Below are 12,979 nucleotides of genomic sequence, written 5' to 3' on the forward strand. Positions count from 1 at the left end.
AAAGCTTAATGCACCTGCCAAGGCCAATCGAGCCTGAAATGATGTTGTTTATGAATGATTAGCACTGAGCAGAATAAGCAATCATCATCCCAATATTAACACAGCAGTATCTGAATGATTTAGCACGGTCTGTCTTCATGGAAGCGGTTTATTGTTAGGTTACAGATGCACAATTACTCATGTTATAACGCAAATTCTAAAAATGATAAGCAATACTCCTATTTTGTGTGTGTGCAACAAACAGCAAGAAATGCAAACCACGGGGATATTTTGTCCTCAGTGCAACCTAGTGCCCTAAATGTCGTTCAACCAATTCAGTGCCTTTTGAGAGGTGTAACTTGATTGAAAAAAAAGTTTGATTTCACCTAATTTTAACATTGTGTCATAAAGAGCAAATGTTCAACTTCGTAAAAGAGAATCTCAAGAGGATAATAAAAAAATGACTATAGTAAGTGCCAAATAAAGTAACAGTGTTGACCGTAACAGGGTTGATGATTTCATCTTAAATTAGCCATTAATCCCCTTGTGACAGGAAATTGAAGTGTGTTGTGTGCAACAGGGAGGGGCAATTGAATGCAAGCTTCACAATTTTGTTGTTGTTGTTAAAACATTTCTAGCTTTGTCTATCTACGGGTAACAGGGTTGTCTATCTACGGCTAACAGGGTTGTCTATCTACGGGTAACAGGGTTGTCTATCTACGGGTAACAGGGTTGTCTATCTACGGCTAACAGGGTTGTCTATCTACGGGTAACAGGGTTGTCTATCTACGGCTAACAGGGTTGTCTATCTACGGGTAACAGGGTTGTCTATCTACGGCTAACAGGGTTGTCTATCTACGGGTAACAGGGTTGTCTATCTACGGCTAACAGGGTTGTCTATCTACGGGTAACAGGGTTGTCTATCTACGGGTAACAGGGTTGTCTATCTACGGGTAACAGGGTTGTCTATCTACGGCTAACAGGGTTGTCTATCTACGGGTAACAGGGTTGTCTATCTACGGCTAACAGGGTTGTCTATCTACGGGTAACAGGGTTGTCTATCTACGGGTAACAGGGTTGTCTATCTACGGGTAACAGGGTTGTCTATCTACGGGTAACAGGGTTGTCTATCTACGGGTAACAGGGTTGTCTATCTACGGCTAACAGGGATGTCTATCTACGGGTAACAGGGTTGTCTATCTACGGCTAACAGGGTTGTCTATCTACGGGTAACAGGGTTGTCTATCTACGGGTAACAGGGTTGTCTATCTACGGGTAACAGGGTTGTCTATCTACGGCTAACAGGGTTGTCTATCTACGGGTAACAGGGTTGTCTATCTACGGCTAACAGGGTTGTCTATCTACGGCACATATGTCAGAGTCAAGGCCCGCGGGCCACATCCGGCCCGCAAGAAGGTTTTTTACGGCCCCTGGGATGATCTTGATTTATTATTAGAACCGGCCCGCAGCAAGCCGGCAGCCCGCAGATCTTTTACACGCACCAATACTACATTTCCCACAATGCAAAGGTGACGCACCGAGCAGTAGGCTGCTTCATTTCAATATTTATTGGCACAGCAGTCGTCAGCATCACAGTAAAATTAACTTTCAGATACCCATCAAAAATGGCAAAACGGAAGGTGGATACTGAGAACCGGGGGTTTCAAACAAGGTGGGAGTCGGAGTATATGTTCACGAAGGTAGCTGGAAAACCTGTGTGTCTTCTGTGTGGAGAAAGTGTGGCGGTACTGAAAGAGTATAATCTGAGACGACATTATGAAACGAAACACGCGGACACACACGCGGACGCAACTGTCAAGGCCAGTTTTATTTTGGCAGAAGAGATCGCTAAATCAGCCCGGCCATTTACGGAGGGGGATTTCATCAAAAACTGCATGATTAAAGTTTGTGACGAAGTTTGCCCAGAAAAAAGGCAACTCTTTTTAAATGTGAGTCTGAGCAGAAACACCATTGCCGAGAGAGTAGACCAGTTGTCCATCAATCTAAAAGAGCAGCTTGTGAAAAAGGGAAAAGATTTTATTGCATATTCCTTGGCTGTGGATGAGAGCACCGACATTTCTGACATTGCCCAGTTGTCAATTTTCATCCGCGGAGTGGACTCCAACCTAAGCGTGACAGAGGAGTTTTTGGCTTTACGTCCTATGCATGGCACAACTACGGGGCATGATTTGTATGAAGAGGTGTCAAGATGTGTAAATGAGATGGAGCTGCCTTGGGAAAAACTTGTGGGTTTGACAACCGACGGAGCACCTGCGATGTGTGGACACAGGAGCGGACTGGTGGCGAAGATACGGGAAAAGATGCAAGAGGAAAACGCGACAGGTGAGCTGACAGCTTATCATTGTATCATACACCAGGAAGCGTTGTGCGGTAAAGCCTTGAAAATGGAGCATGTAATGAGCATCATCACGCGCACAGTTAACTTTATCAGAGCCAAAGGTTTGAATCACCGCCAGTTCAAGGCATTTCTGACGGAGTTAGAAACGGAGCATGGTGATTTGCCTTATCACACAGAGGTGCGATGGCTAAGCCAGGGAAAGGTGCTTCAAAGATGTTTCGAGCTTCGTGAGGAGATTTGTCTGTTCTTGGACAGCAAAGGGAAAGACACAACACAACTCCGAGACGAAATGTTTCTGTGTGAAATGGCTTTTCTGTGTGACATTACGAGTCATCTGAATGCAATAAACTTGCAGCTGCAGGGTCGGGATCGTGTCATCTCTGATATGTACAGTACAGTGAAGGCATTTAAAACCAAACTGACTCTGTGGGAGACGCAGATGCGGAAAGAAAATTTGAGCCACTTTCCCAGCTGCCAGACCATGAAAGAGAAGCTCTCTACCAGTGCGTTCCCGAGCACACAGTTGGCTGATAAAATAGGTATGCTTGCCGCTGACTTTCGACGCCGATTTGCTGACTTTGAAGCACAAAAAAGCAGGTTGGAACTGCTCGGTAACCCATTTGCTGTTGACGTGGAAAGCTCACCACCAAACCTCCAAATGGAGTTGATTGACCTCCAATGCAATGATGCACTGAGGGCAAAATATGCGGCAGTGGGTGCTGCGGAGTTCGCCCGTTTCCTCCCCGGCACAATGCCCCAGCTGCGCATCCAGGCTGCTCAAACGTTGTCTATGTTTGGCAGCACATACCTGTGTGAACAACTGTTTTCTTTGATGAACCTGAACAAAACATCACACAGAAGTCGACTTACTGCTGAACACCTCCACTCAATTCTGAGGATTTCTTCAGCTCAGAGCCTTACCCCGAACATTGATGAACTTGTGGAAAAGATGGGACACCACCAAGTATCACCCTCAACCTCAAACAAGTGAACATTACTGTGCAATCACATATTTAGAGTTTTTACTCAGTTCAAGTTTAAAAGTTAAAATTTAATATTTGTTTTCACTGCATGTTACTTCTCCTTAAACAAAGTGTTGTTTTTGATTAATAGATTTTTGCACTTTATTTTTTTGTATTTCAATCCAATTATATTTTAAAAATATTTCAGTTGAGTGGATGATAGAAAATTGCTATTATTGTTTTTTCTTTGAAGTAAATTTAGCCCACTTTTGCTAAAATAGAAAATATAGTCTACTGATGGTGCCTTGAATACCGGTTTCTTTCATTTAATGTTCATGTTATGGGGATATTTATATAAAGGAAATTTGTCTTTTGTGTCTGTTGAAAATTAAAGATTACTGACAGAGCCATAAGAAAATATTGCTTTATTTATCTGATCATATTGTAATATATTTGTTAGGTTTTCAGTAGGTTCAATTAGGTTCACTAGACTATATGCGTCATTTAAAAATTTTTCAATGAACATTCGAACAGTCCGGCCCTCGTCTTGTAGCTGATTTTTTTATTTGGCCCTCCGTCCATTTGACTTTGACACCCCTGATCTACGGGTAACAGGGTTGTTGTGTTACGCTCCACCAGCTTGGTTTTCCACCACAAAACACCAGAAAAGAACCATAAAGAGTAGAACCTGCTCCCCTGCTTTTACTCTCTCTATATTTTACAACGTGGGGGTGGTATGGGGTATATGTAGACGACTTGGTCTTCCCCTACATGACGGTGCAGTTACATCTAGCGTGTAACGGTGCATCCCCCGTGTCTGCCTCATGCCTCACCATATAGAATATAGACTAGGACTGCTAGGTTAACCTGCTGAATGCTGACTGGTCCTGTTTCACTCAGCACTCCTCCATCCTCCCCCATTCATTCCATCATAGGGCTGAAACCCCTCCCCCATTCATTCCATCATAGGGCTGAAACCCCTCCCCCGTTCATTCCATCATAGGGCTGAAACCCCTCCCCCATTCATTCCAACATAGGGCTGAAACCCCTCCCCCATTCATTCCAACATAGGGCTGAAACCCCTCCCCCGTTCATTGCATCATAGGGCTGAAACCCCTCCCCCATTCATTCCAACATAGGGCTGAAACCCCTCCCCCATTCATTCCATCATAGGGCTGAAACCCCTCCCCCATTCATTCCATCATAGGGCTGAAACCCCTCCCCCATTCATTCCAACATAGGGCTGAAACCCCTCCCCCATTCATTCCATCATAGGGCTGAAGCCCCTCCCCCGTTCATTCCATCATAGGGTTGAAACTACTATAGGGGGGGGTGTACTTGTGCAGTGCTCAGCTAAATGTATGCCTCTCTTTCTCCTGTCCTGGTGTTGGGGCTGGAGTTTTCCACTGGGAATTAACAGTGTATAGGCCTCCAGCATCAGGTCATACTCACTCCTATAGGTGTCAGCCTCACTCACTCACTCCTATAGGTGTCTGCCTCACTCACTCACTCCTATAGGTGTCTGCCACACTCACTCACTCCTATAGGTGTCTGCCACACTCAATCACTCCTATAGGTGTCTGCCACACTCAATCACTCCTATAGGTGTCTGCCTCACTCACTCACTCCTATAGGTGTCTGCCACACTCACTCACTCCTATAGGTGTCTGCCACACTCAATCACTCCTATAGGTGTCTGCCGCACTCACTCACTCCTATAGGTGTCTGCCTCACTCACTCGCTCCTATCGGTGTCTGCCACACTCACTCACTCCTATTGGTGTCTGCCACACTCACTCACTCCTATAGGTGTCTGCCTCACTCACTCACTCCTATAGGTGTCTGCTACACTCACTCACTCCTATAGGTGTCTGCCACACTCACTCACTCCTATTGGTGTCTGCCACACTCACTCACTCCTATAGGTGTCTGCCTCACTCACTCACTCCTATAGGTGTCTGCTACACTCACTCACTCCTATAGGTGTCTGCCACACTCACTCACTCCTATAGGTGTCTGCCACACTCACTCGCTCCTATAGGTGTCTGCCTCACTCACTCACTCCTATAGGTGTCTGCCTCACTCACTCACTCCTATCGGTGTCTGCCACACTCACTCACTCCTATTGGTGTCTGCCACACTCACTCACTCCTATAGGTGTCTGCCTCACTCACTCACTCCTATAGGTGTCTGCTACACTCACTCACTCCTATAGGTGTTTGCCACATTCACTTACTCCTACAGGTGTCTGCCACATTCACTCACTCCTATAGGTGTCTGCTACACTCACTCACTCCTATAGGTGTCTGCCTCACTCACTCGCTCCTATAGGTGTCTGCCTCACTCACTCGCTCCTATAGGTGTCTGCCTCACTCACTCACTCATATAGGTGTCTGCCTCACTCACTCGCTCCTACAGGTGTCTGCCTCACTCACTCACTCCTATAGGTGTCTGCCTCACTCACTCACTCCTATCGGTGTCTGCCACACTCACTCACTCCTATAGGTGTCTGCCACACTCACTCACTCCTATAGGTGTCTGCCACACTCAATCACTCCTATAGGTGTCTGCCTCACTCACTCACTCCTATAGGTGTCTGCTACACTCACTCACTCCTATAGGTGTCTGCCTCACTCACTCACTCCTATAGGTGTCTGCCTCACTCACTCGCTCCTATAGGTGTCTGCCTCACTCACTCGCTCCTATAGGTGTCTGCCTCACTCACTCACTCATATAGGTGTCTGCCTCACTCACTCACTCATATAGGTGTCTGCCTCACTCACTCACTCCTATCGGTGTCTGCCACACTCACTCACTCCTATAGGTGTCTGCCACATTCACTCACTCCTATAGGTGTCTGCCACATTCACTCATTCCTATAGGTGTCTGCCACACTCACTCCTATAGGTGTCTGTCACACACACTCACTCCTATATGTGTCTGCCTCACTCACTCACTCCTATAGGTGTCTGCCACACTCACTCACTCCTATAGGTGTCTGCCACACTCACTCCTATGGGCTTCAGCTGATGAAATACTCTACATCTTCACTTAATTGTATGATGTTTGTTTAGGGAATTGAAAGTCAATTAACAGCATTATGCTAGTTTTTCCTTCCTGGTCGTATTATAATATAGGTTCACTTCAGTACGACAACACATGAAGTCGTAAGTTGTTTGTTTGCTCATTTGATCTGTAAAGGAAGCCTGTTCAGGTAGCCTCTCCAGTCAGGTATTTGATGATGTGTGTATCTGTCTGTCTCATCGTCAGGCACAGCACCACAGGCCCTGGAGCCCCCAGAGACCAGCGCCAGGGCGAGGGACCATGGACAAGGATTCAGGGGGCCACAGTGCCAAGCGGCCCCGTGATGAGAGCATGATGCCCCTGGTCATCCCTGTGTCAGTCCCCGTACGAAGGCCAGACCCGTCCTCGTCCTCGTCCTCCCCAGACGGGGAGCACTCTACCCCGGGGACAGGCTGGCCACAGAGACCCTTCACCCTTCAGGACGTGACCAGTATGGATGGCAAACCCTCCGTCATTGTCACCCGCAGGCGGTCTCTCAGAAACTCTCTGTCAGAGAGCTCAGGACAGGTAGGTGCTAGTGCCCCCCCCCCCCCCCCCCCCCACACACACACACACCTTACTAACGTCTCCTCTAGTACCATAAGTAGAGGCTTGGTTCATATCTCTGTTTCCATATAATCTATTACAATCCTACATATCCTGCCACCATGCTCTTGCACCCATGTCTCTCTCTCCCCTCTGCCCTCATTCCAACCCTGCCCCCCCCCCCCCCCCTCCCTGCTGCTCCAGATCAGGTCAAGGAGATTATTAGCAGGGGCTATCCACACTATAGATGGAGATATATTTCCTACTACTGTACTGTACTGTACTGTACAATAACCAGGGTGGTGGTGTACTGGACATGTTATGTGTAGGGGGATAATGTACAAAATAGAACATTTCCACATTTCCACATTTCTCCTTTAATTCCCCTAGTGACCTGCTGGAGACCCCTGATGTAGAATGTATCCTCTCTAGTGTCTGACCAGATGAACAACTCACTTAGACTGCATGCTGTAAACAGTGCTTCATACTAACTGGTGTATAGGGATGTGGACAGGGGAACAGGGTGGACAGGGAGACATAGTGGACATGATGGACAGGGTGGACAGGGAAACAGGGTGGACAGGGAAACAGGGTGGACAGGGAAACAGGGTGGACAGGGAGACAGTGGACATGGTGGACAGGGGAACAGGGTGGACAGGGAGACAGTGGACATGGGGAACAGAGTGGACAGGGGAACAGGGTGGACAGGGGAACAGGGTGGATAGGAAAACAGGGTGGACAGGGAAACAGGGTGGACAGGGTGGACATGGAGACATGGTGGACAGGGAGACATGGTGGACAGGGAGACATGGTGGACAGGGAAACAGGGTGGACAGGGAAACAGGGTGGACATGGAGACATAGTGGACAGGGTGGACAGGGAGACATAGTGGACATGGAGACATGGTGGACAGGGAGACATAGTGGACAGGGTGGACAGGGAGACATAGTGGACATGGAGACATGGTGGACAGGGAGACATAGTGGACAGGGTGGACAGCGAGACATAGTGGACATGGAGACATGGTGGACAGGGAGACATAGTGGACAGGGAGACATAGTGGACAGGGTGGACAGGGAGACATGGTGGACAGGGAGACAGGGGAACAGGGTGGACAGGGAAACAGGGTGGACATGGAGACATGGTGGACAGGGAGACATGGTGGACAGGGAGACATGGTGGACAGGGAGACATGGTGGACAGGAAGACATAGTGGACAGGGTGGACAGGGAGACATGGTGGACAGGGAGACATGGTGGACAGGGAGACATGGTGGACAGGGAGACATAGTGGACAGGGAGACATGGTGGACAGGGAGACATGGTGGACAGGAGAACAGGGTGGACAGGGAGACATGGTGGACAGGGAGACATGGTGGACAGGGAGACATGGTGGACAGGGTGGACATGGTGGACGGGTGGACAGCGAGACATAGTGGACAGGGAGACATGGTGGACAGGGAGACATGGTGGACAGGAGAACATGGTGGACAGGAGAACAGGGTGGACAGGAGAACATGGTGGACAGGAGAACAGGGTGGACAGGAGAACAGGGTGAACAGGAGAACAGGGTGGACAGGAGACAGGGTGGACAGGAGAACAGGGTGGACAGGAGAACAGGGTGGACAGGAGAACAGGGTGGACAGGAGAACAGGGTGGACAGGAGAACAGGGTGGACAGGAGAACTGGGTGGACAGGAGAACAGGGTGGACAGGGAGACAGGGTGGACAGGGAGACATGGTGGACATGGAGACAGGGTGGACATGGTGGACAGGGAGAACAGGGAGAACAGGGTGGACATGGTGGACAGGGAGACAGGGTGGACAGGGAGAACACGGTGGACATGGTGGACAGGGAGACAGGGTGGACATGGAGACAGGGTGGACATGGTGGACAGGAGAACAGGGTGAACAGGAAAACAGGGTGGACAGGAGAACAGGGTGGACAGGGAGACAGGGTGGACATGGTGGACAGGGAGAACAGGGTGGACAGGAGAACAGGGTGGACAGGGAGACAGGGTGGACATGGTGGACAGGGGGAACAGGGTGGACAGGGAGAACAGGGTGGACATGGAGACAGGGTGGACATGGTGGACAGGAGAACAGGGTGAACAGGAAAACAGGGTGGACAGGAGAACAGGGTGGACAGGGAGACAGGGTGGACATGGTGGACAGGGGGAACAGGGTGGACAGGAGAACAGGGTGGACATGGTGGACAGGGGGAACAGGGTGGACAGTAGCAGTCATGTATTTCTGTGTTTGTACTGATGTTCTACCTCCTTCTTTAGAACGGTGGAATGGAGGGAGGGAACGACAACGACGGCAAGAAGCCCAAACGCCGTCCCCGGCCCGAACCCCTCTTCATCCCGCCTCCCAAGCCTGGCACCTTCATCGCCCCTCCTGTCTACTCCTGCATCACTCCCTACCAGAGCCACCTCCGCTCCCCTGTCCGGCTAATAGATAACCCCCTGACCATGCCGCCCTACACCCCCCCGCCCATCCTCAGCCCGGTGAGAGAGGGATCAGGTCTCTACTTTTCTACCTTCCTCTCCTCTGCTGCATCAAGCCAGGGTCTGCCTCCAGCCAGGGTCTGCCTCCAGCCAGGGTCTGCCTCCACCCAGGGTCTGCCTCCACCCATCACGCCCAAATCAGCCACACGCAGCCTGCTGCGATCCAGTGAGTACCACTATCTAGGGCCTACTGGGGTTGTAGTCCAAACCTACTTAACCTGTTTCTTCTGGGGGTTGTAGTCCAAACCTACTTAACCTGTTTCTTCTGGGGGTTGTAGTCCAAACCTACTTAACCTGTTTCTTTTGGGGTTTTTAGTCCAAACCTGCTCAACCTGTGTCCTACTGGGGTTGTAGTCCAAACATACTCTACCTAGCTGGATGCTTCTGGGGGTTGTAGTTCAAACATAGCCTACCTGAGTGCTACTGGGGTTTGCAGATGCCTTTGCACTGGTTTCCCCAGATCCAGATAAAGCTAAGATTATCTATTGAGCATGCTTTTTAGTCCAGGGCTAAACTTAATCTGGGAACGTGAAACCGGCCATTAGGATTTAAACAAGCTGTCATCAGAATGAACTGTAGCTGTGTGAGTTGGAGCATAACTTTATTCCCTCATATAAACATTTCTTGAGTAATACGCATGAAGTAAGCTCACTTCCTCAAAATCTGCTGTACTAAATATTTTCTGTTGTAAGAAGAGATAAGAATAGTACATTTAACGGACTATTTTTTTGGTGTTGTGTTTTTCAGACAGCGTTGACATAACCCCACCTCTGCTCTCAACGATCGGTGAGGCCACTCCAGTCAGCATAGAACCGTGAGTACACACACATACACACACACACACACACACACACACACACACACACAGAACACACACACACACACACACACACACACACACAGAACACACACACACACAGAACACACACACAGACACACACACACACACACAGAACACACACACACACACAGAACACACACACACACACACAGAACACACACAGAACACACACAAAACACACACACACACACACACACACACACACACACACACACACACACACACACACAGAGAACACACCACCCTCCATACTTCTTTCATCCCATTATCAGTTACGTGTATGGATCTCAAGTTTAAGATTCGAGCCTGAGAGGCTAAAGTACTTTTAAATCAAAATACTCTGAAATCAAAGTACTCTTAAATCAAAGTACTCTTAAATCAAAGTACTCTTAAATCAAAGTTAGAGTCAGAGAAGATATTCATCCAAGGCCAAACAACTAGTCAAATGGTACACTGTGTGTCTTTCTCAGTGATGGTGCTGAGTCTATTGATATGTGCTGCAGTAGAGGAGGACTGTTTTTGTGTTAGTTATGAAAGGATAGATTGGGTGCTTTGGATCTGACCCAGTTAGCCTATATCACGGTCCTGATTTTATTCACAAAGACAGAGGAGTGTGTGTGTGTGAGTGTGTGTGTGGGAGGTGGGGGAGTGGCGATTGCTTGGTGAGAGAAAAACAGGGTGCATTGTGGATTGTCTTCCCTTTCTTCCTCTCTCTGACTGGTAGCAGCTGGCTAGTAATCAGGGCGGGCGGGCGGGCCAGGCAGGGGTAACCTCCAGTGGTGATAAATCAGGTCTTTCAGCTGAGTCTAGAGCAACCAGCCTCCTCTGCTTCCTCTTCTTCCTCCTTAAACACCCCCCCCCCCCCCCCTCAAACCTCTGAGCAAGATCAGCTTACAGCAGGGGCCTGTTGATTAGTGTACAATGTAACAAAACGTTTTGCAGCGGGGAAACAAACACGATTGTTTCTTATTGGAAAAGTCCATGTAGTCGTGAGCCAGATCAGCTTACAGCAGGGTCAGTTTAGGAGGCAAACTTTGTGAACGTTGCTGATAGAAACCAAATGAATAGAGCTGAAGTGATTCTTTATTCTACATCCACAGATGCTTGTTTGTTTTTACCACAGAGGCCTAATATATTTTTATCTGAACGTTCTACAACGTTGTGCCCTGCTGAACACACTCCAGCTAGCTCATTCTGGGAGGAGAACTGAACTGAACTAGCAGGCTGCAGCCAGGTGCAATTAGTACACAGGGAGCTGTTTTCAAAGCTGCCTTTAGCTATCATTGGAGGGGTATCCTGGGGTGACCTGATCAACCACTTTATCACCGTCTGGTTGCTTCAGTGCAGCAGACAGTTTTTTAAATGATTAGCTGTGGCTTATTTCTGTAAACCAGCCGACCTTATCAATTCAAATCAAATGTTATTGGTCACATACACCTGGTTAGCAGATGTTATTGTGAGTCTAGCAAAATGTTGTGCTTCTAAATCCGACAGTGCAGAAGTATCTAACAGGTAATATCTAATTCCACAACAAAACCTAATACACACAATCTAGTAAAGGAATGGTATGAGAATATATAAGTATAAAATATATGGATGAGCAGCGACAGAGTGGCTAAGATGCAATAGATTGTAAAGAATAGATAGTGATGGATACAGTATATACATATGAGATGAGTAATACGAGATATGTAAACATTCCACTAGTTAACTACATGTCTGTATAAGAACACTTATTCACATGATTTTTCTTCCCTGTCAATCACAAACTTCCCTGTCAATCACAACAATATGATCTAGAATTGTAATAATGGAGGCTATGCTATAGCAGGACAGAGAGACTGCATAGCATGCGCATTTCTGAAAGTGTCTCCCGTCTCTCCAACTGACCACTGGCTATACATTCTGTCATCTCAGGCGTATAAACATCGGTGTGAGGTACCAGGCAGAGGTACCAGAGCTGAGGCAGCGTTCAGCGGCCCAACAAGACCATCCCAAGGCTGAGCTGGTCTGGGCTCCTCTCCACGACCTGGAGGCTAAACCTGAAGACCAGGAGAGAGGTAATACACTAACAAAAGTATCAGCTAACTGTCCCACCATTAATACTGTCATAATACTGTCATTAACCAGGTTGGTATTATCCAATAGAAATGAGTCAGTAAATCAAGCATTCAGTAGTGATTTGAAGAACCCAGTGGAAAACATGTGCTGATCATGCTACAGTATCTCAATCACAACCTCTCTTTCTCTCTCTCCCTCCCCCCTCTCCCTCCCCCTTCCCCCCACCCTCTCTCTGTCTTCAGTGGATGACCTCATGAACCTGGCGTGCTCAAGCGCTCTGCATGGTGGAGGGACCAATCAGGAGCTGGCTCTGCACTGCCTGTACGAGTGCAAGGGTGACATCATGGTGAGAAATGCATGATGGGTCATGATGACTGAAGAGGGAAGACAGGGAGGGGTGAGAGCTGGGTCGCATTCATTAGGGCACATTGTAGCAAAATGGTTTGAAACTGAAAATGAAAAAGAGTGTTTAGGTGTTGACAGATTGTACCTCTGTTTGTGAGGGTTTTCTTCCATCTTGCGTGTACTGAACAGAGTACAATCTTGGCTTTGGTGGGTGGGATTTAACTGGACCCCGGCTGTGTTCCAATATCCATACCAGCATTTCTTGCAATACCACCACCGAATACATACACAATGCATTCAATGTTTATGTTTTCAT

At 48.1% G+C, this 12,979-nt stretch overlaps 1 protein-coding gene across 5 annotated transcripts in view; it reads left to right on the forward strand.

Annotated features, from left to right (window-relative positions):
* The window catches only part of LOC110505830 (uncharacterized), a 63,451-nt gene that overhangs the window by 11,683 nt on the left and 38,789 nt on the right, over window positions 1-12,979 (forward strand). For all 5 annotated transcript variants that reach the window (XR_016492051.1, XR_016492052.1, XM_036963041.2 and 2 more), the window contains exons 3-7: window positions 6,570-6,890; window positions 9,195-9,582; window positions 10,164-10,230; window positions 12,175-12,317; window positions 12,561-12,664. Coding sequence is in view for 3 of the 5 variants with exons in the window: in XM_036963041.2 (XP_036818936.2) it covers window positions 6,570-6,890; window positions 9,195-9,582; window positions 10,164-10,230; window positions 12,175-12,317; window positions 12,561-12,664 (1,023 nt within the window). In the remaining 2 variants the exon portion in view is untranslated. The remainder of the gene's footprint in view (window positions 1-6,569; window positions 6,891-9,194; window positions 9,583-10,163; window positions 10,231-12,174; window positions 12,318-12,560; window positions 12,665-12,979) is intronic.

Source organism: Oncorhynchus mykiss, chromosome 25 (genome assembly GCF_057628025.1).
Source record: "Oncorhynchus mykiss isolate SJ-2025 chromosome 25, ASM5762802v1, whole genome shotgun sequence".
Classification (NCBI taxonomy): Eukaryota; Metazoa; Chordata; class Actinopteri; order Salmoniformes; family Salmonidae; genus Oncorhynchus; species Oncorhynchus mykiss.